Source organism: Bubalus kerabau, chromosome 2 (genome assembly GCF_029407905.1).
Source record: "Bubalus kerabau isolate K-KA32 ecotype Philippines breed swamp buffalo chromosome 2, PCC_UOA_SB_1v2, whole genome shotgun sequence".
In the NCBI taxonomy this organism is placed as follows: domain Eukaryota; kingdom Metazoa; phylum Chordata; class Mammalia; order Artiodactyla; family Bovidae; genus Bubalus; species Bubalus kerabau.
The window spans coordinates 128,594,979-128,621,792 of record NC_073625.1 but is presented as its reverse complement, the minus strand read 5'-3'; the positions used below and the strand labels follow the sequence as shown (position 1 = coordinate 128,621,792).

The following is a 26,814-nucleotide window of genomic DNA, read 5'->3' as shown; positions in this document are numbered from 1 at the left end:
AAAACCCAATCCAGAAGTGGGAAAAAGACCTAAACAGACATTTCTCCAAAGAAGACATACAGATGGCTAACAAACACATGAAAAGATGCTCAATATTGCTCATTATTAGAGAAATGCAAATCAAAACTGCAATGAGATGTTACTTCACACCAGTCAGAATGGCTATCATCAAAAAGTCTACAAACAATAAAATCTGGAGAGGGTGTGGAGAAAAGGGAACCCTCTTGCACTGTTCGTGGGAATGTAAATTGATACAGCCACTATGGAAGACAGTGTGGAAATTCCTTTAAAAACTGGGAATAAAACCACCATATGACCCAGCAATCCCACTCATAGGCATATACCTAGGAGGAATTGAAAAAGACGCATGTATCCCATTGTTAATTGCAGCACTGTTTACAATAGCAAGAACATGGAAGCAACCTAGATATCCATAGACAGATGAATGGATACAGAAGTTGTGGTACATATGCACAATGGAATATTACTCAGCCATAAAAAGGAATGCATTTGAGTCAGTTCTAATGAGGTGGATGAACCTAGAGTCTATTATACAGAGTAAAGTAAGTCAGAAAGATAAATACCGTATTCTAATTCATGCATACGAAATCTAGAAAAATGATACTGAAGAATTTATTTACAGGGCAGCAACAGAGAAACAGACATAGAGAATAGACTTACAGACATTGTGAGAGGGGAGGAGAGGGTGAGATGTATGGAAAGAGTAACATGGAAACTTACATTACCATATGTAAAGTAGATAGCCAACAGGAATTTGCTGTATGGCTCTGGAAACTCAAACAGGGGCTCTGTATCAACCTAGAGGGGTGAAATGGGGAGGGGAATGGAAAGGAATTTCAAAAGGGAGGAGATATATGTATACCTATGGCTGATTCAGAGAAGGTAGTGGCACCCCACTCCAGTACTCCTGCCTGGAAAATCCCATGGGCGGAGGAGCCTGGTAGGCTGCGGTCCATGGGGTCGCTAAGAGTCAGACACAACTGAGCGACTTCACTTTCACTTTTTACTTTCTTGCACTGGAGAAGGAAATGGCAACCCACTCCAGTGTTCTTGCCTGGAGAATCCCAGGGACGGGGGAGCCTGGTGGGCTGCCGTCTATGGGGTAGCACCGAGTCAGACACAACTGAAGCAACTTAGCAGCAACATGGCTGATTCATGTTGAGGTTTGACAGAAAACAGCAAAATTCTGTAAAGCAATTATCCTTCAATAAAAAATTAATTTAAAAAATAATAAATTTTTTAAAAAACAAGAGCATTTGGAGACTAATTAGAAAGTCTTACTATGTGTAGCTTGATATTTTTTTCAGATTTGGATATATCATCCCTTTTCAGTAAATGACCAGATACAGCAGTCAAATATCAGAGTTTTTTGTTTTTTTCCGGTAAGAGATAAATATGCAAAGAAGAAGGGGATTGAAAATAAACATATAGATGCCTAGTCATTCTTAACAATTGCAAAAGGAGAGAATGAGAAGAAAGAAGCTGATACTTCCCCTGGTACTTGGAATTTGTTTCATTTCTTGGTTTTTAGAATTGTATAAGAAAATGTTTGATTTTGGGGGATAAATCTACACATAATGTCAGATGGAAGTATTTACAACTTTGAAGAAATTATTCAGTAAGTGACATTTGTTAATGCTCACTGGTCATAATTTTCTGTTAACCATTGTACATTGTTTATTTATCCCACTATAAATTGGAGATTTGTTTTACACGCTGTTTAATGAAATAGGAAAATGGGTATTAAGGCCCTGTTTTCATTTCTCTGTTTTCACAGAATGTTAGCTCTCTGTTATGTTAGATTCAAATGAAATTCTAAAAAATGAATTTTGAAGATAGAAGCATTTCTCAAAAGAGTACCTTCTAAATTAAACTTACAAATGAAATGAATATTAATATGTCTCAGAAGTGCAGAGAGGTGATAAATAATTCTAACATAAATGCATCTTTTTGAGGAGACTTATGCTCATTTTCCAATATTCATGTTATTATATACTAGTATTAAGTGATTCATTACTTGAGCTCATATATAATGTATACCTTGTTATTCATTTGCTCAGTTGTGTCTTGCTCTTTGTGACCCCATGGACTACAGCACACCAGGCTTCCATGTCCTTCACTATCTCCTGGAGTATGCTCAAACTCATGTCCATTGAGTCAGTGATGCAGTCCAACTGTCTCATCCTCTGTTGTCCCCATCTTCTCTCGCCCTCAATCGTTCCTTGCATCAGAGTCTTTTCCAGTGAGTCGGTTCTTCGTGTAAGGTGCCCAGAGTATTAGAGCTTCAGCTTCAGCATCAGTTCTTCCAAGGAGTATTCAGGGTTGATTTCCTTGCTATCCAAGGGACTCTTAAGAGTTTTGTCCAATGCCACAGTTCAAAAGCATCAGTTGTTTGGCACTCAGCCTCCTTTATGGTCCATCTCTCACATCCGTACATGACTACTGGAAAAACCAAAGCTTTTGACTAGATGGACCTTTGTGGGCAAAGTGATGTTTGTGCTTTTTAATATGCCACCTAGGTTGGTCATAGCTTTTCTTCCAAGGAGCAAGCATCTTTTATTTCATGGCTGAAGTCACCGTCTTCAGTGATTTTGGAGCCCAAAAAAATGGTTTGTCACTGTTTCCCATTGTTTCCCTTTCTATTTGCCATAAAGTGATGGGACCAGATGCCATGATCTTAGTGTTTTGAATGTTGAGTTTTAAGCCAACTTTTTCACTCTCCTCTTTTACCTTCATCAAGAGGCTCTTTACTGCCTCCTCACTTTCTGCCATAAGGTGTCATCTGCTTATCTGAGGTTATGGATATGTCTTCCAGCAGTCTTGATGCCAGGTTGATCTTCATCCAGCCCAGCATTTCCCATGATGTACTCTACATATAAGTTAAATAAGCAGGGTGACAATATACAGCCTTGATATACTACTTTCTCAATTTTGAACCAGTCTCTTGTTCTATGTCTGGTTCTAATTGTTGCTTCTTGACCTGCATACAGATTTCTCAGGAGGCATGTAAAGTGGTCTGGTATTCCCATCTCTTGAAGAATTTTCCACAGTTTGTTGTGATCCACACAGTCAAAGGCTTTAGCATAGTCAGTGAAGCAAAAGTAGATGTTTTTCTGGAATTCCATTGCTTTTTCTTTGATCCAGCAAATGTTGGCAATTTGATCTCTGATTCCTCTGCCCTTTCCAAATCCATCTTGTACATATGGAAGTTCTTGGTTCACATACTTTGAAGCCTAGCTTGAAGGATTTTGAACACTACCTTCCTAGTATGTGAAATGAGCACAATTGTGTGGTAGTTTGAACATGCTTTGACATGGTGGAATTGGAATGAAAACTGACCTCTTCCAGTTCTGTGGCCACCATTGAGTGCTTCACTTTAACAGCATCATCTTTTAGGACTTGAAATAGCTCAGCTGAAATTCCATCACCTCCACTAGCTTTGTTTGTAGTAATGCTTCCTAAGGCCTACTTGATTTCATACTTGAGGATGTCTGGCTCTAGGTCAGTGACCACATCATCATGATTATCTGGGTTATCGAGACCTTTTTTGTACAATTCTATGTATTCTTGCCACCTCTTTTTGATATCTTCTGGTTCTGTTAGATCCATAGCGTTTCTATCCTTTATTTTGTCCATCTTTGCATGAAATGTTCCCTTGGTATCTCTGATTTTCTTGATGAGATCTCTAGTTTTTTCCATTCTACTGTTTTCCTGTATTTCTTTGCATTGTTCACTTAAGAAGGCTTTCTTATCTCTCCTTGCTATTCTTCGGAACTCTGTATTCAAATGGTTATATCTTTCCTTTTCTCCTTTGCCTTTCACTTTTCTTTTCTCAGCTGTTTGTAAGGCCTCCTCAGACGACCATTTTGCCTTGTTGAATCCCTTTTTCTTGGTGATGGTTTTGGTCACCACCTCGTGTACAGTGTTACAACCCTCCATCCATAGTTCTTCAGTAGCATATTGGGCACCTACCCACCTGGGGAGTTCATCTTTCAGTGTCCTATCTTTTTGCCTTTTCATACTGTTCATGGGGTTCTCAGGGCAAGTCGTTTGCCATTCCCTTCTCCAGTGGACCACATTTTGTCAGAAATCTCCACCATGGAGATTTTGGGCCGTCTTGGGTGGCCCTACACGGCATGGCTTAGTTTCATTGAGTTAGACAAAGCTGTGGTCCCTGTGATCAGATTGACTAGTTTTCTGTGATTGTGGTTTCAGTCTGTCTGCCCTCTGAGGCCCTCTCTCAGTGCCTACCGTCTTAGTGGGGTTTCTCTTACCTTGGACATGGAGTATCTCTTCACAGCTGCTCCAGCAAGCGCAGCCACTGCTCCTTACTTTGGATATGGAGTATCTCTCCACGGCCACCGCTCCTGACTTTGGATGTGGGGTATTTCCCCTTGGCCGCTTGCAGCTCCAGCGCCACGCAGATGCCACTCAGGCTTCAGCAGGAGGTGAACTGTGAACTTCCAGTTATTCAAGCTGGATTTAGAAAAGGCAGAGGAACCAGAGATCAAATTGCCAACATCTGCTGGATCATCAAAAAAACAAGAGAGTTCCAGAAAAACATCTATTTCTGCTTTATTGACTATGCCGAAGCCTTTAACTGTGTGGATCACAAGAAACTGTGGAAAATTCTGAAAGAGATGGGAATACCAGACCACCTGACCTGCCTCTTGAGAAACCTGTATGCAGGTCAGGAAGCAACAGTTAGAACTGTACATGGGACAATGGACTGGTTCCAAATTGGAAAGGAGTACGTCAAGGCTGTATATTGTCACCCTGCTTATCTAACTTATATGCAGAGTACATCATGCGAAACACTGGGCTGGATGAAGCACAAGCTGAAATCAAGATTGCCGGGAGAAATATCAATAACCTCAGATATGCAGATGACAGCACCCTTATGGCAGAAAATGAAAAACTAAAGAGCCTCTCGATGAAAGTGAAAGAGGAGAGTGAAAAAGTTGGCTTAAAGCTCAACATTCAGAAAATGAAGATCATGGCATCTGGTCCCATCACTTCATGGGAAGTAGATGGGGAAACAGTGGAAACAGTGTCAGACTTTATTTTGGGGGGCTCCAAAATCACTGCAGATGGTGACTGCAGCCATGAAATTAAAAGACGCTTGCTCCTTAGAAGAAAAGTTATGACCAACCTAGATAGCATATTCAAAAACAGAGACATGACTTTGCCAACAAAGGTCCGTCTAGTCGAGGCTATGGTTTTTACATTAGTCATGTATGGATGTGAGAGCTGGACTATAAAGAAAGCTTAGCACCGAAGAATTGATGCTTTTGAACTGTGGTGTTGGAGAAGACTCTTGAGAGTCCCTTGGACAAAAGGAGATCCAACCAGTCCATCCTAAAGGAAATCAGTCCTGCATATTCATTGGAAGGACTGATGCTGAAGCTGAAACTCCAATACTTTGGCCACCTGATGCAAATAACTGACACACTGGAAAAGACCCTGATGCTGGGAAAGATTGAAGACAAGAGGAGAAGGGAATGACAGACGATGAGATGGATGGCATCACTGACTCAATGGACATGAGTTGGTGATGGACAGAGAGGCCTGGCGTGCTGCAGTCCTTGGGGTCACAAAGAGTCAGACACTACTGATAATTGGTGGTCAGAAAATATCTGTCTGCAGAGATAAGAAGGGTCCAGCCCTGGAAGAACATTCAAAGCAAAAGATAACAGCAGGCAAAAAGGAACAGAGGAGGAAGTAACTTGTTCAAGGAACTGAAAAAGATCAGTTTGGAACATAGTGATAAAGGGGAACATGGCAAAGAATGAGGTTTAAGAGGTAGGGAAGGCCGGATCCTTATTAGCTTGTAAGATTCAGGTAAAGAGTTTAGTTTATATTCTTACAGTAAGAGTAAGAAGAGTTTAAAACAAGGGAATCGATACTATCCATTGATTGTGATTGTGGAAAATGTGTAGACAGCCACACCACTATTACCATCCAAGTTTTCACCTCTTTGCCAGAGCAGTATAACAATCAGATTTTTAAGGTTCTATAAATTTTTTCACTTTCCTTTGATCCAGAAAAAGCTTGAAAAGGAAGACAGTAGTACCAAAAAAAGTGTTTCCAGTCTTTACATAGAACTAAAGTTTTACTGGAAATATAGGCAAATGGTATAAAAAGTTTTGTTGTCCAATAAAACGTGAAAAAGTGTTCAACTTTACCAGTGATCAAAGCAATACCAGTTAAAACAGCAATATGATACCACTTTTTAAAATGTATTAAACTTTCAAATTTTTAAAAATACATATTAAACTGGCATATTTTAAAAGTACTAATGCATTTATGATGGGGATGTGAGGAGACAGACTAGTGGGAATGCATATTTGTACAAGTCCACAGTCTCTTATCCAAATCCTTTTAGCCAGATATATCTCATAATTCACAATTTTTTTGTTTTTTTTAAGAATGGTAATACAGAGACTTCCATTTCACTAGGAGTCTTTTGTGAGGAAAATAGTCAAAATATATAAAGCAATGATTCTCAAGACATTGGACCTCAAGCAGTGAAGGATAATGACCCCTGAGAGACAATAAACAAATTATATAAATCCTAGCATTACCGCCTAATGTACTCCTGGAGGAAAGTTTCCAAGCCTTTGCACAGGGAGGGAGAACCAAGGCAGAGTTCATCAGGGTTTCTGAGTTGAGACAGAGCAGGGAGTCCAAGGAAGACAGGTGGCTAGAGTTCACAGGACAGACTGTTGAACGGAAAAGAGCCACACAAAGGGCTCCGGAGAGCTGTAGAAGGCAACCTTGCACTGAATACTGACCCATTAGTGTGTGGAGAAATGACTCAAGGCCAGAAAAAGAAGTACCCAAAATATTAGGGGTAGCAGTGCCTCAGATTCATTGAGAGCCAGAAATATTGCAAACCTGGAAAGCATAGTAACTCACAGGGCAGCACTGAGAGTACTAAGTAAAGTTTTGATCCCAGTAAGGCAATGCCAAAGAATGCTCAAACTACTGCACAATTGCACTCATCTCACACGCTAGTAAAGTAATGCTCAAAATTCTCCAAGCCAGGCTTCAGCAGTATGTGAACCGTGAACTTCCTGATGTTCAAGCTGGTTTTAGAAAAGGCAGAGGAACCAGAGATCAAATTGCCAACATCCACTGGATCATGGAAAAAGCAAGAGAGTTCCAGAAAAACATCTATTTCTGCTTGATTGACTAGGCCAAAGCCTTTGACTTTGTGCATCACAATAAACTGTGGAAAATTCTGAAAGGGATGGGCATACCAGACCACCTAATCTGCCTCTTGAGAAATTTGTATGCAGTTCAGGAAGCAACAGTTAGAACTGGACATGGAACAACAGACTGGTTCCAAATAGGAAAAGGAGTTCATCAAGGCTGTATATTGTCACCCTGCTTATTTAACTTATATGCAGAGTACATCATGAGAAACGCTGGACTGGAAGAAACACAAGCTGGAATCAAGATTGCCGGGAGAAATATCAATAACCTCAGATATGCAGATGACACCACCCTTATGGCAGAAAGTGAAGAGGAACTCAAAAGCCTCTTGAAAGTGAAAGTGGAGAGTGAAAAAGTTGGCTTAAAGCTCAACATTCAGAAAACGAAGATCATGGCATCTGGTCCCACCACTTCATGGGAAATAGATGGGGAAACAGTGGAAACAGTGTCAGACTTTATTTTTGTGGGCTCCAAAACCATTGCAGATGGTGACTGCAGCCATGAAATTAAAAGACGCTTACTCCTTGGAAGGAAAGTTTTGACCAACCTAGATAGCATATTCAAAAACAGAGACATTACTTTGCCAACAAAGGTCCGTCTAGTCAAGGCTATGGTTTTTCCTGTGGTCATGTATGGATGTGAGAGTTGGACTGTGAAGAAAGCTGAGCGCCAAAGAATTGATGCTTTTGAACTGTGGTGTTGGAGAAGACTCTTGAGAGTCCCCTGGACTGCAAGGAGATCCAGCCAGTCCATTCTGAAGGAGATCAGCCCTGGGATTTCTTTGGAAGGAATGATGCTGAGGCTGAAACTCCAGTACTCTGGCCACCTCATGTGAAGAGTTGACTCATTGGAAAAGACTCTGATGCTGGGAGGGATTGGGGGCAAGAGGAGAAGGGGACGACAGAGATGAGATGGCTGGATGGCATCACTGACTTGATGGACGTGAGTCTGAGTGAACTCCGGGAGTTGGTGATGGACAGGGAGGCCTGGCGTGCTGCAATTCATGGGGTTGCAAAGAGTCGGACACGACTGAGCAACTGATCTGACCTGAACCCTAGATTAACTGCTGTTTTGATCCCACCTAACAAAATTTAAAAGCAGAATCTAAAACAATCAAATTATTTCCATGTAGTTTAACAACATCACAGAGCAAAGTTCAATAATATGTTAAGGATTACAAAAGTATCTAACTGAACAAAGTAGAATTCACAGTGCCTGACATTTGATAAAAAATTACAAGGCATGCAAGAAAGCAGGAAAATACGTCATAAAAAGGATAAAAAAATCAATTACATGACATTCTGGAAAAGGCAAAACTATGGAGACAGTAAAAAGATCAGTGTTTACTTGCAGGGAGAAGAGAGGGAAGGATGAATAAATGGAACAGAATTTTTAGGGCAGTGAAAATACTCTGTGTGATACTGTAAAGATGGATATGTGTTGTTACATGTTTGTTCAACTCCACAGCATATGCAGTGCCAAGAGTGAGCCCTAATGTAAACTGTGGACTTTGGATGGAGATAATGTGTCCATGTAACACGTCACCAGTTACAACAGATGCACCTCTCTGGTGGGAGATGTTGATAACAGGGCAAACTGCATCTGTGGGAGTATGGCATATACGTAGTTTCTCTGTACTTTCTTCTCAGTTTTGTTATGAACCTAAAACTGCTATTAAAAAATTGTCTTAAGAAAACAGTCCATTGAAACAGACCCAGAAAGGGCACATATGCTAGGATTAGTAGATAAGAACAGCTATTATAATTGTATTCCATATGTTGAAGAAGCTAGAGGAAAGATTGAACATGTTAGAGAGATGGAAGTTATGAAGAGCCAATCAAACATCTGGAGATTAAACCTTCAATGTATGAGATGAAGAACACACTAGATAGAATTAACAGCATAATGAGCATTGCAGAATGATTAGTGAACTTGACTTTATAACTGTAGAATCTATCCTGAATCAAATACACACTGAAAAGAAACAGAGAACTATGGATTATGGAACTGCTTGAACAGGCAAAATATAAATGTCATTGGAGTTCTGAAAGAAGTAGGGGCAGGGATAGTACAGAAAAAAATGTTTGTAGAAATGTAATGTTGTTGTTCAGTCACCCAGTGGTGCCCAACTCTGCAGCCCCAGGAACCACAGCACACCAGGCCTCCATGTCCCTCACCATTTCCCAGAGTTTGCCCAAGTTCATGTTCATTGCGTAGGTGGTGCTGTCCAGCCATCTCATCTCCTGATGCCCTCTTCTCCTTCTGCCCTCAATCTTTCCCAGCATCAGGGACTTTACGAGTGAGTCCTCTGTTTGCATCAGATGACCAGAATACTGGAGATTCAGCTTCAGCATCAGTCCTTCCAGTGAATATTCAGGTTGATCTCCATTAAGATTGACTGGTTTGATCCCCTTGCTGTCCAAGGGACTTTCAGAAGTCTTCTCCAGCACCACAGTTCAAAGGCATGTATTCATTTGGCATTCTGCCTTCTTTATGGTCCAGGTCTCACAACCGTACATGACCACTGGGAAGACCATAGCCTTGACTGTATGGACCTCTGTTGGCAGAGTAATGTCTCTGCTTTTCAACACACTGTCGAGGTTTGTCATTGCTTTCCTGCCCAGAGCAATCATCTTCTGATTTCATGGCTTCAGTCACCATCCGCAGTGATTTTGGAGCCAAGAAGAGGAAATCTGTCACTGCTTCCACCTTTTCCCCTTCTATTTGCCATGTAGCAATGGGGCTGGATGCCATGATCTTAGTTTTTTAATATTTAGTTTTAAGCTGGCTCTTTCACTATCCTCTTTCACCATCATCAAGAGGCTCTTTAGTTCCTCTTTGCATTCTGCCATTAGACTGGTATCATCCACTTATCTGAGGTTGTTGATGCTTCTCCTGCCTGTCTTGATTCTGGCTTGTAATCATCCAGCCTGGCATTTCTCATAATGTGCTCAGCGTATAGGTTAAACAAATGGGGTGACAGCAGACAGCCCTGTTGTACTCCTTTCTCATCTTGAATCAATCAGTTGTTCCCACACAGGGTCCTAACTGTTGCCTCTTGACCCCATATAGGTTTCTCAGAAATGTAACACAGAGTCCCAGTTCCAATAATGGCCTGTATTGGACAACTCTTCTGCTAGTAGCAATTATATAGACAAAGTATTGTTTGGAGAGCAACCAGAAGTAGGCAGAAACTGTAGGAACAAAAACCTTAAAAGAGGGATGCAAACTAAAGGCGCTTTGCTTGACTAGCCTTTTTCCCTTTAAAGCTTATCTCATTTTATCTTGGAGAACTGGAGGAAAAGAGCTTAAGAAAGTAGTATTGTTATTGAGATGAAACAAGAGCTCAGGACTGCCAAATCAGCTGTAAATTGAGAGAGGACATCTCAGAAAGAAGGGAGCCAGGAAAGAGGGATCCCCGAACTCTTTTTTTTTTTTTAGAAGTTAACCATTGGATTTATTTTTTTATTTTTTATTTTTTTAACATTTCAAATTTTATTTTATTTTTAAACTTTACATAATTGTATTAGTTTTGCCAAATATCAAAATGAATCCGCCACAGGTATACATGTGTTCCCCATCCTGAACCCTCCTCCCTCCTCCCTCCCCATACCATCCCTCTGGGTCGTCCCAGTGCACCAGCCCCAAGCATCCAGTATCGTGCATCGAACCTGGACTGGCAGCTCGTTTCATACATGATATTTTACATGTTTCAATGCCATTCTCCCAAATCTTCCCACCCTCTCCCTCTCCCACAGAGTCCAAAAGACTGTTCTATACATCAGTGTCTCTTTTGCTGTCTCGTACACAGGGTTATTGTTACCATCTTTCTAAATTCCATATATATGCGTTAGTATACTGTATTGGTGTTTCTCTTTCTGGCTTACTTCACTCTGTATAATAGGCTCCAGTTTCATCCACCTCATTAGAACTGATTCAAATGTATTCTTTTTAATGGCGAGTTCTTGTGAGTTCCCAAGTTGCACATATACAAACAGTGCTTCAAGAAACCAGAGAGAAAGTAGCATCAGGAGGCCTAAAGCACTGAGCAGAGATACCAGCAGCTGCATAGTACTCAATTTGAGTACAAGCTTTGACAAATTTGAGGGATTGATAAATACCTCAGATTTTGTATTGAAACAGTAGAAGGACCATGCCTTAGGACTAAATGCCATACTAAGACCAAGGGCAAAAGCGAAATAAATCCTTCCTCACAAAGTCAAAGCCCAAACTGTCATACGATCAATTGGAAGAAGGAAAAGGTAACCTAAAATTAAAAAAAAAAAACATCAATGGTAGTAGATCTGTGGATGACCTAGATATTTGAATTAGCAGTCAAAGACTTTAAAATAGAAATTATAAATCAGTTAAAGGATTTAGAGGAAAAGATTAGCACAGTGATTGAATACATAGGGAAATCTTAGCAGCAAATGGAAGCTATAAAATAAAGCCAAATGTAAATTCTGGAGCTAAAAAAGCTGAGATGAAAATTTCATTAGGTATCAGCAGCCTTTTTAACAAATGTTATCTATAATTTGGAGACAGTTCAATAGAAATCATCTTGAAACACAGAGACTAAAAGATTAAAATAAAGAGTACTTGGTAACCTGTGAAATGATATCAAAAAGTCTTTTATATATATATCTATCTCTCACTGGCATTCTCAAAAGCAAGGAGAGATAAGTAGGGGAGTAGAACTGAAAATTTCCTACATTTGATGAAAAACATTAACCCATATGTCCAAAAACTTAGCAAACTGCTAGTGGGATAAGTACAAAGAAAACTACACTCAGACACATCACTGTCAAATGGCTAAAACCAAAGATAAAGAGGAAATCTTAAAAGCAGCCAAAGATAAGACAGTGATACAACAATAACTGACTTTCCTATAAAGGTGGTGGGAATGGAAGGCTGGAGGACAAGAAAATGGCATCTTTATAAAGTACTAAAGAAAAGTAATAAATGGTGCTTATGTTGTATGTTATGTTACATTCCCAGTGGGGTCTAGGGCACCATCCCATAATCAAATCCTTACGTAGGATAAAGACCATAAATAGCTTCACTTCAGGTCAGGTTTTGATGTCAGATATTTTTTGGTGCCAAAAGTTTTTTAAAAGAAATACTTTTGAATTCAGAGCTTTTTGGATTTTAGAATTATAATAAAGTTTCTGGATCTATCTGCTTCTCAAGAGGAAAACTGGCAGTTTATATTTATAAATGTCTACATCCTTCCCAGGTGGTTCAGTGGGTAAAGAATCAGCCTGCAGTGCTGGAGACGCAGGAAACATGGGTTCAATCCTTGGGTCGGAAAGATCCCCTGGAGGAGGGCATGGCAACACACTCCAGTATTCTTGCCTGGAGAATCCCATGGACAAAGGAGCCTGGCAGGTTACAGTCCATAGGATCACAAAGAGTCAGACACGACGGAAGCAACTGAGCATGCACACACACACATCCTTAGAAGCAGGAACTCAATCTGGGCAATGAAAGTAACACATGAAGAGTGTACGCCAAGTGTTACACCAGGATGTTTATGACAGCATTTTTAAAATAATTTTTAAAAACTGAAAGCAACCTAATGTCCTAATAGCCTCCTGATTCTTGGTTAGATTACTTCCCTGGTGGCTTAGAGGGTAAAGCGCCCGCCTGCAATGCGGGAGACCCGGGTTCAATCCCTGAAACGGGAAGATCCCCTGGAGAAGGAAATGGCAACCCACTCCAGTATTCTTGCCTGGAAAATCCCATGGACGGAGGAGCCTGGGAGGCTGCAGTCCATGGAGTTGCAAAGTCAGACACGATTGAGTGACTTCACTTTCCTTTTCCTTTCCTATCTATGTATGAATGGACTGCTTTATAGCCATGAAGAAACATGTTGTCAAAGAATATTGACATGGTGGAATAAACAGTCTCAAGATGTTACATGAAAAGATCACAAAACAGTATGATTCTAAATGTTAATAGTAGTTATTGCTGTGTGGTTGTCTCGTCATCTTTATTTGCTTTATTTCAGTCTTGTATTCCTTAATTTCCACCTATGAACATGTATTCCTTTGGTAATTAGAAAAATCAGGGCTAGTTTTTGAAAAAGCAAGGCAATAAGGAAGATATTCCTATTGCTGTTTAACTTCAGTTTGCTTCTCTAAGTTGGGAATCATTTTATTAACAAAGATTACAAAAGTGTAGCATTATTAAGGCCTTGGCACAGTATATCATCCATATCCCCAGGTATAGTGTCTACACACCTGGATTTGAAGTGTCTTTTAAGCTGCATTGCCTGAGGCATTTCCAGAAGGAATCCTGTTAAATGAGAAATAAGACCTTTCATAAGTGATTCTGACCATTTCTCTTGCCACTTCAAACACTCTGACTTAATCTTCAGAGAACCACTTTCTCAGATAAATTGTCCAGCACCACATCTAGTTCTTGGCTTGTTTTTAAAAGTCTGCAGATCCTTTTATGAGGTCATTTTTTAAAGCTTAAATACCTACTTTGCTTTGAAAATCTATTTTCTCCCTTTTCAGAAAGAGCATACCAGGAGTTAAAATTGGATCACATTTAGCAAGCTACATCATACATCTGGAGTAAATTCCAGAGTATTAATGTCATGATATGTTAAAGCAAAGACTTTCAAGTCTAATTTTTGCAGACCTACTAAATCTTAAAGGACAGTCTGGGTAGCCAGCAGTTTTGATCCCTGAGTTGAGGTATGTTTTCTAAAGTTATTCTGAAAGTCAGAGGGGAAAGGCAGAAAAGACTGCATTATGGTCCTGTTTGAATAGCTTGATGCCACAGTTAGAGGAGATGTCTTTATCACCTTTTACTGTAGGTTCTTAGAATTAAACTGTTGGAACAGGCTTGAGAAGTTGAGCCCAGTTGCTTTCCCAGTGCTTATATCTCTTCTGCATCATTCTAGACAGATAGTATCTAGTATCTATTGAACTACTTATAATAATTATTTTTTCTTATAGGTTAATAAGTTGATATTCTGATTTCATATCTTAGTCTCTGTGTACTTAATATTTGCTAAAATTTACTGCTGAAACTATGTGAACTTGGAGTTTTCTTTGTGTAAAGATTTGATAACAAATTTAGCTTCTTTAATAAATGTAGGACTATTCATATTTTGTTTTATCTTGGGTCCAGTTTTATATGTTGCTTTTAAGGAGTGTGTCCTTTTCATTTATCAAATTTTTGGTATAAAGTTGTTCTTAATAGGCTCCTATTGCCTCTTAAAACATCTGTGAATAATGTGGCGCAGAGTAATAATTTCCTTTTCATTGCTAATATTGGTAACTTATATTCTGTTTTTCTCAATCAATCTAAATAGCAATTTATCAATTTTGTTATTTTCAAAAAACCAGTGTTGGCTTTGTTAATTTTCTTGTTGTTTTGTTTAATTGCTCCTGCATTGATTTCTGCCTATTATTACCTTCCTTAGTTTGCTTTTACTTTGATCTTCTTTTTCTAGCTTCTTAAATTGGAAGTTTCTTTATTTTAAACCTTTGTTTTCCAGAATAGCATAAAAAGCTATAAATGTCTTTCTGAACACTCTTTTAACTGTACTCTGCAAATTTCCTTAAATGTTTTATTGAGGTATAGTTGATATAAAATAAATTGTACTTGAAGTATACAAATTTAACATATGTGTATATGTGTATGAATTCATCAACACACTCAAGATACTGACCCTATCCATCACCTGCAAAAATGTACTCAGTCCCTGTCTTCTGATCCAGGGAAATCACCGATTGACTTTCTGTCACAGTGCATTGATTTGCATCTTCTAGTTGCTATGTGCGTGCTCAGTCGTGTCTGACTCTTTGCGACCCCAGGGCTACATACAGTCCATGTAGCCCCCTAGGCTCCTCTGTCCATGGGATTTCCCAGGCAAGAATACTGGAGTAGGTTGCCATGCCCTCCCCCAGGGGACCTTTCTGACCCAGGGATGAAACCCACATCTCCTGTGGCTCCTTCATTGGCAGGCAAATTCTTTACCACTGAGCCACTTGAGAGATCTTGCATTTTCTAGAATTTTAGATAAATGAAACTGTAAAGTATGTATGCTTTTTTGGTCTGGGTTCTTCACTCAGTGAAGTTATTTGAGATGCATCCACATTGTTGTATCGAGAGTCCATTCCTTTTTACTGGTGAGTAATATTACATTTTATCAGTTCAGTTAAGTTCAGTTGCTCAGTCGTGTCCAACTCTTTACGACTCCATGAACCTCAGCACGCCAGGCCTCCCTGTCCATCACCAACTCCCAGAGTCCACCCAAACCCATGTCCATTGAGTCAGTGATGCCATCCAACCATCTCATCCTCTGTCGTCCCCTTTTCCTCCTGCCTTCAGTCTTTCCCAGCATCAGGGTCTTCTCAAGTGAGTCAGCTCTTTGCATCAGGTAGCCAAAGTATTGGACTTTCAGCTTCAACATCAGTCCTTCCAGTGAACACCTAGGACTGATGTCCTTTAGGATGGACTGGTTGGATCTCCTTGCAGTCCAAGGGACTCTCTGGATATTCCATTATTTGTTTATTATTCCACCTGTTGATAGACATTTGGGCAGTTTTAGTTTATGGCTCCTATAGATAAAGCTTTTATGAAAATTTATGTAAAAAATTTTTGTTTCAACATATATTTTTATTTCTCTTGAGTGATACCTCAGAACAGAGTGGCTGACTCATATGAAAAATGTATGTTTATCATTTTAAGAAACTGCCTAACTGTTCTCCAAAGTGATTGTAGCATTTTACTCTCCTCCCAGAAGTTATGAGGGTTCCAGTTCCTCCACATCTTGATATAGTCAGTCTTTCTAATATTGGCTACTCTAATAGGTGTGCAGTGGTATCTCATTATGTTTTTAATTTGCATTCTGTGAATGACTAATGTCATTAGTCATTCATGTGTTTGTTTATCGTCTTTGGGGAAATGTCTGTTCAAGTCCTTTGCCCGTTTTTTAATTGAGTGGTATGTCCTGTTGTTGTTGAGTTTAGAAGTTCTTTATATAGTCTGGGTATTAACCCTTATCACGGGTGTCATTTGCAAATACTTTCTTCCAATCTCTGAGCTGCCTTTTTATGCTATTTACAGTGTCCATTTGTCCATGAAAGTTTTTAATTTTGATGAAGTCCGATTTGTCTCTTTGTTGTTATTGTTGCTGCTTGTGCCTTTGCTGTCACATCCAAGAAATCTAAATCCTAAGTCATGGAACGTTCCCCCTATATTTTTTTTTCTAAGAGTTTCATAGTGTTACCTCTGGCATTTAGGTCTTTGATCCATTTTGAGGTAATTTTTGATATATATGATAGACTGTAAGTCTAGCTCCATTCTTTTGCTTGTGGCTCTCCAGTTCTCCCACCACCGTTTTGTCTAAATGACTGTCTCTTCCACATTAAATGGTCTTACTTAGCACCCTTGTTGAAAATCATTTGGCCATATACACCATTTACAGGATTTATTTCCAGTCTATTTTATTCTATTCTATAATTCCTCCTTTATGCCAGTTAGTACACTGTTTCTTTGGGAGGGGAGGTGTTTATTGAAGTATAGTTGATTTACAGTATTGTTGTAAATTATAATATTACAACAATATATAAACTATAATATATATAAATTATATAAATATTGTTGTAAACATTACAGTGCTGTTGTGAAAAAGTTTTAGGTGTACAACATAGTGATTGTTTTATATATGTGTGTACAAATATATTTCCATTATAGGTTATTGCAAGAAATAACCTATAGTTATTCTTAGGTTAAGAATATATTAGATATAGTTCCCTGTGTTATACATTAAATCATTGTTGTTTTATCTATTTTATACATAGTGGTATGTATCTGTTTGAAGAAGGCAATGGCAGTCCTCTCCAGCACTCTTGCCTGGAAAATCCCATGGACGGAAGAGCCTGATAGGCTACAGTCCATGGGGTCACAAAGAGTCGGACACGACTTCACTTTCACTTTCATGTATCTGTTAATCCTATACTCCTAATTTATCCCTACCCCCTACTTTCTTCTTTGGTAACCATAAGTTTGTTTTTCTATGTCTGTGAGACTATTTTTGCTTTGTAAATAAATTCATTTGTGTTATTTTTAGGTTCTACATATAAGTGATACTATATAATATTTGTCTGTCTTTGTCTTTCTCTGACTTCACTCAGTATTTCTAGGTCCTTCCATGTTGCTTCAGATGACAGTGTTTCATTTTTTTTGATGGCTGAGTTTTATACATACATACACACACCCCACATCTTCTTTATGCATTCATCTGTTGATAGACATTTAAGTTGCTTCCATGTCTTGGCTACTGTAAATAGTGCTGCTACTAATGTTGGAGTGCACATACTTTTTTAAAGTTTTTTCTAGTATATACCCAGGAGTAGGATTGCTGGATCATATGGTAGTTCTTGTTTTAGTTTTTTAAGGGACCTCCATATTGTTTTCCAGAGTGGCACCAATTTTTATTCCTGCCAGTAGTATAGGAGAGTTCCCTTTTTTCCCAAACTCTATCCAGCATTTATTATTTGTACACTTTTTGATTATTATCATTCTGATTGTTGTGAAGTGATATCTCATTGTGGTTTTGACTTGCATTCCTCTAATAATTAGTTGATGTTGATCTTTTTAAGTGCCTGGCCATCTGAATGTCTTTGGAGAAATGTCTGTTAAGGTCTTCTGCCCATTTTTTGATTGAGTTGTTTGTTTGTTTTTGATACTGAGTTGTATTGAGCTATTTTTATATTTTAGAAGTTAAGCCCTTGTCAGTTGCATCATTTGCAAATATTCTCAGTCTGTAGGTTGTCTTTTTGTTTTGTTTATAGTTTCCTTTGTTGTGCAAAAGCTTTTAAGTTTGATTAGGTTCCATTTGTTTACTTTTGCTTTTATTTCTTTTGTATTGGGAGAGTAAGTAATCTAAGAACATATTGCTATGATTTATGTCAGAGAATGTTTTGCCTATGTTCTGTTCTAGGGGTTTATGGTATCATGTCTTATATTAATATTTAGGTCTTTAAACCACTTCGAGTTTATTTTTGTATATGATATGAGTGAGTGTTCTAATTTCATTGATTTACATGAGTCTTTCCAGCTTTCCAAACACGGCACTTGCTAGAGACTGTTTTCTCCATTATGTATTCTTGCCCCCTTTGTCGAAGATTATTTGATTGTAAATATGTGGGTTTATTTCTGTTCCATTGATCTGTACGTCTATTTTTGACTAGCACAGTTTTGATCACTGTAGTTTTGCAGTAAGTTTGGAAATCAAGAAGTGTGAGACCTTCAGCTTTTTCTTTTTTAATTGATTTGTTTTTGCTCCTCAGGGTCCCTTGAGATTGCATATAAATTTTAGGATGGATTTTTCTGTTTCTCAGATTGCCATTGCATTTGAAACTGACCCCAGTGAATATATAGATTACTTTAGATAGTATGGACATCTTAACAATATTTAGTCTTCTAAATATGAACACAGGGTGTTTTTCTGTTTGTCTTTGTCTTTAACTTCTTTCAGCAACATTTTGTAGTTTTCAGTATATGTCTTTTGCCTCCTTACGTTTATTTCTAGGTATTTTATTAATTTTAATGCTATAGTAAATAGAATTGTTTCTTAATTGCCTTTTTGAACTGTTAATTGTTAGTGTATAGGAATACAACTGATTTCCTATATTTTATATCCTACTACTTTACTTAATTTGTTTATTCTAATAGCTTTTTTGTGGAATCTAAATTTATAATTTTCTACAAATAAGAGCATATCATCTACCAACAGAGATAGTTTTCCTTGTTTCTTTCCAATTTGAATGCCTTTTATTCTTGCCTAATTTCTCTGGCTAGGACATTTATTGATTTGTGTATATGTTAAACCCTCCTTGCATCCTATGAATCCCACTTAAACTTGATATATGAACTTTATAAGGTGCTGTTGAATTCAGTTTGTGAGTATTTTGTTGATGATTCTTTCAACTATATTCATCATGGATATTGACCTGTAATCTTCTTTCCTTGAAGGTTAATGCTGATCTCATAAAATGAGTTCCCTCCTCTTCAGTTTTTTGGTAGAGTTGGAGAAGGAATGGAATTAATTCTCCTTTAAATACTTGGTGGAATTCACCAATGAAACTATCTTGTCCTGGACTTTTCTCTTTGGGGAAGTATTTTTTATTACTGATTCAGTTTTCTTACTAATTTTTGGTCTATTCAGATCTTGTTTCTTCATGATTATGGGTATTTTTAGGATCTAATTTCCTTTTGATTTCTTCTTTGATCAAAGCATTATTTGGAAATTTGTCAGTTCCTAAATATTTGAGAATTTTCCAGAAAACTTTGTGTTACTCATGTCTAATTTATTTCTAGTACAGTCAGAGAATATTCTTTGTATGACTTGAATTGTTTGAAATTAATTGAAAATTGCTATTGTCAGAAAATAATCTATGTTGGTAAATGGTCCGTGTATACTGGCTTACCTCATTTTATCGTGCTTTTCTTTATTGCACTTTGCAGAAACTTCATTTCTTTTTTACAGATTGATGGTTTATGGCAATTTTGCCTCAAGCAAGTTTAAGGCACCACTTTTCCAAAAGCATTTACATACTTTGTGTCTCTGTGTCACATTTTGGTAATTCTCACAATATTTTTCATTATTATTGCATGGTGATCTGTGATCAGTGATCTTAGATGTTACTATTGTAATTGTTTGGGGACCACAAACTGCGCTTACTTAAGATGGCAAACTTAACAAATGTATGTGTTCTAGCTGCTCCGCCTACTAGCCGATCCCCTGTTTCTTTCCCTCTCCTTAAGAAAGGTAATGCTAAGTCGTGTCCAACCCCATGGACTGTACAGTCCATGGAATTCTCCAAGCCAGAACACTGGAGTAGGTAGCCTTTCCCTTCTCCAGGGGATCTTTCCAAGCCTCCCTATTCCCTGAGACCATTAATTTTGAAGTTAGGCCCATTGATAACCCTGCAGTGGCCTCTAAGTGTTCAAGTGAAAAGAAAAGTCACATTTCTCTGACTTTAAATCAAAAGCTAGAAATGATTAAGCTTACTGAGAAAGCCTTACCAAAAGCCAAAATGGATCAGAAGCTAGGCCTCTTGTGCCAAACAGTTAATCCAAGTTGTGAATGAAAAGTAAAAGTTCTTAAAGGAAATTAACAGTGCTACTTCAGTGAACACACAAATGATAAAGCAAAACAGTCTTATTGCTCATGTGGAGAAAGTTTTAGTAGTCTGGATAGAAGATCAAATAAGCCATAAAATTCACTTAATCCAAAGCAAGGCCCTAATTGTCTTCGATTCTGTGCAGGCTGAAAGAAATGAGGAAGCTGCTGAAGAAAAGTCTAAAGCTAGCGAAGGCTGGTTCATTAAGTATAAGAAAAGAAGCCATCTTCGTAACATAAGAGTGCAAGGTGAAGCAGAAAGTACTGATGTAGAAGCAACAGCAAGTTATTCAGAAGATCTAGCTAAGATAATTAATCAAAGTAGGGACACTAAATGACAGATTTTCATCATAGATGAAATAGCCTTATATTAAAAGAAGATGCCTTGCCCTCTAGGACTTTTATAGCTTGAGAGGAGAAGTTCTTAAAGTGCTTGGCTTCAAAACTTCAAAGGACAGATTGACTCTCTTGTTAGTGGCTAATGCGGGTCATGACTTGAAGATGAAGCCAGTGCTCATTTACCATTCCCAAAATTCTGGGGCCCTTAAGAATTATGCTAACTTTGCTTTGCCTGTGCTCTATAAATGGAACAACAAAGTCTGGATGACAGCACATCTGCTTACAACATGGTTTACTAAATATTTTAAGCTTATTGTTGAAACATACTGCTCAGAAAAAAAGTGTCCTTTGAAAAAAATATTATGGCTCACTGACAATGCATCTGGTCATGTAAGGACTCTGGTGGAGATACACAACAAAATTAATGTTGCTTTCACGCTTGCTAATACAGTATCCATTCTGTAGCCCATGGATCAAAGAGAAATTTTGACTTTTAAGTTTATTATGAAAGAAATACATTTTATAAGGCTATAGCTGACATAGTTCACTGATGGATCTGAGCAAAGTCAACTGAAAACCTTCTGGAAAGGGTGCACCATTCTAAATGCCATTAAGATCATTGGTGATTCATGGGAAAGGACAGAATATCAACATTAACAGAAGTTTGGAAGAAGTTGATTCCAACCCTCATGGATTACTCAGAGGGGTTCAAGACTTCATGGAGGAAGTCACTGCAGATATGGTGGAAGTGGCAAGAGAATTAGAAGTAAAGCCTGAGGATGTGACTGGATTGCTGCAATATCATGATAAAACTTGAACAGATGAGGTGTTGCTTCTTATGAAGGAACAAAGAAAGTGTTTTCTTGAGATGGGATCCACTCCTGGTAGAATGCTGTAAAGATTGTTGATATGACAACAAAGGATTTATGTTACATAAACTTAGTTGATAAAGTGGCAACAAGGTTTAAGAGGATTGACTCCAGTTTTTCAAGTAGTTCCGTTGTGGGTAGAATACTGTCAGACAGCTTTGCATGCTACAGAGACATCATTTGTGAAAGGAAGAGTCAATAGATGTGGCACACTTAATTGTTGTCTTATTGTAAGAAATTGCTACAGCCACCCCAGCCTCCAGAAACCACCACCCTGGTCAATCAGCAGCCATCAACATAGAGGCAAGACCCTCCATCAGCAAAGAAATTATTACTCACTGAAGGCTCAGATTATAGTTAGCATTTTTTAAGCAAGAATATATTTTTCAATTAAAATATGTACATTGTTTCTTTAGATATAATGCTCCTTAATAGACTAGTGTAGTATAAACAACTTTTATATGCAGCAGGAAACCAGAGAGTTGTGTGACTTGCTTTATCACAACTTTTGCTGTAATGCAATGACCTGAAACTGAATTCATAATATCTCTGAGGTATATCTCTACTGTACCAGAAAAAGATTATGTATGTATTCTACCTTTGTTGGGTGGAGGGTTCTGTCAATGTACATTTTCTATATCCTTCCTTTTTATTTTTTAAAATTGACATATAATCGACATTTAATATTGTGTGGTTTGAGTGTACTATGTGTTGGTTTGATACATTTATGTATTACAATATGATTACCCCAGTAGCTTTGTTGTTCAGTCGCTCCGTCGTGTCTGACCCATGGACTGCAGCATGCCAGGCTTCCCTGTCCGTCATCATCTCCGAGAGCTAGCTCAGGCTCATCATGTCCATTGAGACGGTGACGCCATCCAACCATCTCGTCCTCTGTCATCCGATTCTCCTCCTCCTTTCAATTTTTCCCAGCATCAGGGTCTTTTCTAATGAGTCAGCTCTTTGCATCAGGTGGCCAACATATTGGAGCTTCAGCATCAGTCCTTCCAATGAATATTCAGAATTGATCTCCTTTAGGATGGACTGGTTGGATCTCCTTGCAGTCCAAGGCACTCTCAAGAGTCTTCTCCAACACCACAGTTCAAAAGCATCAATTCTTTGGCATTTAGCCTTCTTTATGGTCCAACTCCCACCTCAATAAATAACTACTGGAAAAACCATTGCTTTGACTAGATGGACCTTTGTTGGCAACGTAATGTCTCTGCTTTTTAATATGCTGTCTAGGTTGGTCATAGCTTTTCTTCCAAGGAGCAAGTGTCTTTTAATTTCGTGGCTGCAGTCACCATCTGCAGTGATTTTAGAGCCCAAGAAAATAAAATCTGTCACTGTTTCCCCATCTATTTGCCATGAAGTGATAGGGCCAGAGGTCATGATCTTAGTATTTTAAATGTTGAGTTTTAAACCAGCTTTTTCACTCTCCTCTTTCACCTTCATCAAGAGGCTCTTTAGTTCCTCTTCATTTTCTTCCATAAGGGTGGTGTCATCCACATATCTGAGGTTACTGATATTTCTCCTGGCAGTCTTGATTCCAGCTTGTACTTCATCCAGCACAGCATTTCACATGATGTACTCTGCATGTAAGTTAAACATTCAGGGTGACAATATACAGCCTTGACTTCTCCTTTCTCAGTTTTGAACCAGTCTATTGTTCCATGTCTGATTCTAACTGTTGCTTCTTGATCTGCATATACAGGTTTCTCAGGAGGCATGTAAGGTGGTCTGGTATTCACATCTCTTGAAGAATTTTCCGCAGTTTTTTGTGATCCACACAATCAAAGGCTTTGGTGTAGTCAATGAAGCAGAAGTAGATGTTTTTCTGGAACTCTCTTGCTTTTTCTATGATCCAATGGATGTTTGCAATTTTATCTCTGGTTCCTCTGCCTTTTCTAAATCCAACTTGAACATCTGGAAGTTCTCGGTTCATGTACTGTTGAAGCATGGCTTGGAGAATTTTGAGCATTACTTTGCTAGCATGTGAGATGAGTGTAGTAGTTTGAACATTCTTTGGCATTGCCTTTCTTCGAGATTGGAATGAAAACTGACCTTTTCCAGTCCTGTGGCCACTGCTGAGTTTTCCAAATTTGCTGGCATATTGAGTGCAGCACTTTCACAGCATCATTTTTAAGAATTTGAAATAGCACAACTGGAATTCCATCACCTCCACTAGCTTTGTTCATAGTGATGCTTCCTAAGGCCCACTTGACTTCACATTCCAGGATGTTTGGCTCTCATCTGAGTGATCACACTACCGTGGTTATCTGAGTCATTAAGACATTTTTGGTATAATTCTTCTGTGTATTCTTGCCACCTCTTCTTAATATCTTCTGCTTCTGTTAGGTCCATACCATTTCTGTCCTTTATTTTGTCCATCTTTGCATGAAATTTTCCCTTGGTATCTGATTTTCTTGAAGAGATCTCTAGTCTTTCCCATTCTGTTGGTTTCCTCTATTTCTTTGCATTGTTCACTTAGGAAGGCTTTCTTATCTCTCCTTGCTGTTCTTTGGAACTCAGGATTCAGATGGGTATATCTTTCCTTTTCTCCTTTGCCTTTCACTTCTCTTCTTTTCTCAGCTGTTTGTAAGGCCTCCTCAGAAAACCATTTTGCCTTTTTGCATTTCTTTTTCTTGGGGTTGGTTTTGATCACTACCTCCTGTACCATGTTATGAACCTCTGTCCATAGTCCTTCAGGCACTCTATCAGATCTAATCCCTTGAATCTATTTGTCACTTCCATTGTATAATCATAAGGGATTTGATTTAGGTTATACCTGAATGGCCTAATGGTTTTCCCTGCTTTCTTCAATATAAGTCTGAATTTGGCAACAAGGAGTTCATGATCTGAGCTGCAGTCAGCTCCTAGTCTTGTTTTTGCTGACTGTATAGAGTCACTCCATCTTTGGCTGCAAAGAATGTAATCAATCTGATTTCGGTATTGACCATCTGGTGATGTCCATGTATCGAGTCATCTCTTGTGTTGTTGGAAGAGGGTGTTTGTTATGACCAGTGCAGTCCAGTTGACAAAACTCAGCTAGCTTTTATCCTGCTTCATTCTGTACTCCAAGGTCAAACTTGCCTGTTACTCCAGGTATCTCTTGACTTCCTACTTTTGCATTCCAGTCCCCTATGATGAAGGACACTTTTTTTTTTGGTGTTCATTCTAGAAAGTCTTGTAGGTCTTCATAAAAGTGTTCAGCTCTTTGGCATTAGTGGTTGGGACTTAGATTTGGATTATTGTGATATTGAATGGTTTGCCTTGGAAACAAACAGATCATTCTGTTGTTTTTGAGACTGAACCCACGTACTGCGTTTCGGACTCTTTTGTTGACTGCGAGGGCTACTCCATTTCTTCCAAGGGATTCTTGCCCACAGTAGTAGATATAACAGTCATCTGAATTAAATTCACCCATCCATCCATTTTAGTTCACTGATTCCTAAAATGTCAGTGTTCACTCTTGCCATCTCCCGTTTGACCACTTCCAATTTACCTTAATTTATGGACCTAACATTCCAGGTTCCTATGCAGTATTGTTCTTTACACATTGGACTTTCACCACCAGCCACATCCACAACTGGGTGTTGTTTCCACTTTGGCTCAGCTTCTTCATTCCTTCTGGAGCTATTTCTCTGCTCTTCGGCAGTAGCATATTGGGCACCTCTTGACCTGGGGAGTTCATCTTTCAGTGTCATATCTTTTTGCCTTTTCATACCCGTAGCCTTAGCAAACACCTTTATCATGTCAATAATTACCATTTCTTTTTTGTGTTGAGAACAGTAATGATCTAGTCTCTTAGCAACTTTGAAATGTATAGTAGAGTATTGTTGACTCTGATCACTGTGTTGTGCCTTAGATCTTCAGAACTTATTTCTCTACTAGTTAAAAGGTTATCCTCTTCAACAACATCACCCTCACTACCCCTAACCTCCCAGCCCCTAGTAACCACCATTCTACTTTCTGTTTTTACAAGTCCAGCTTTTCTAAATTCCACTTGTAAGTGATATCATACAACATTTGTCCTTCTTTGTCTGACTTCTCTCTTTGTATAATGCCCTCTAGGTCCATCCTTATTGTTGCAGATGGTAAGATTTCCTTCTCTTATGACCGAGTAATATTTCATTGTGTGTGTGTATGAGGATGTGAGATAGATAGATAGATAAATATATCTTCTTTATCCATTCATCTTCTGATAGATGCTTGAGTTGTTTCCATATCTTGGCTATTGTAAATAATGGTATGCTGAACATGGGTGAGCAGGTATCTCTTTAAGATGTTGCTTTCAATTCCTTCTGGTGTATACCTAGCTGTGAGATTGCTGGATGATATGATAGTTCAGTTTTTAAAATGTTTTGAGAAACTGCCATACTGTTTTCCATAATAACTACCAGTCTACATTCCTGCCAACAATGTGTAAGGGCTCCCTTTCTCCACATCCTCCCCAACATTGGTTATACCTTGTCTTTTTTTATGAAAGCCATCCTAACTGGTGTGAGGTGATACATCACTGTAGTTTTGCTTTGCATTTCCCTCATAAGTGATGTTGAGCACTTTTTCATGTATCTATTGTTCTTTGGTATGTCTTCTTTTGAAAAATGTTCAGATCCTTTGCCCATTTTTTAAATTGGGTATATCTTCTGTAATCTTCATATTTGTTCTCTCATTTCTTGAGAGAAATATGGAAATCTCTGGCTGTAAGATCTATTTCTCCTTGCATTTCTATCACTTTTTAACTTACATATTTTAAGCTGTTAGATGTGTAGATGTTTAGGATTGTTATGTCCTCCTGATGAATTGATTTCTTTATCATTATGAAATAATATATCCCTGACTACTTTGGATCATGTCAGTTGTCCACAAAGATAATTAAAATTAATATTGTCCCCAAAGATCTCTTAGGTTCCTTACCATTTGGCTAAAACCAATTTGGACTATCTGTAATACTTTTCATAGCTTAATCACATTTTTATCTTGGCTAACCACTGAGTTTTTCATCTCAGAGAAACTTCAAAGGGACTTTAAAAAATATACATATGTTCATTGGTTCCCTTAAAATGTCTGTTTTATCTCAGTTATACCACTTCTGGGGCTTCCCAGGTGGCACTAGTGGTAAAGAATCCACCTGCCAACGCAGGAGACGCAAGAGAGTCGGGTTTGATCCCTGTGTCAGGAAGATCCCCTGATGAAGGAAATGGTGCCTCACTC

The 26,814-nt window shown here is 38.5% G+C and overlaps 1 protein-coding gene across 18 annotated transcripts in view; it reads left to right on the top strand.

The window, feature by feature from the left end:
* VPS8 (VPS8 subunit of CORVET complex) overlaps positions 1-26,814 on the top strand; it is a 303,545-nt gene that overhangs the window by 238,854 nt on the left and 37,877 nt on the right. Inside the window, exon 45 of one of the 18 annotated variants that reach the window (XM_055568850.1) lies at positions 12,476-12,691. The exons of the other annotated variants lie outside the window; for them this stretch is intronic. Coding sequence (XP_055424825.1) covers positions 12,476-12,676 — 201 coding nt within the window. The 3' untranslated portion in view covers positions 12,677-12,691. Of the gene's footprint in view, positions 1-12,475; positions 12,692-26,814 lie in introns of those variants that run through there. 18 annotated transcript variants of the gene reach the window in all.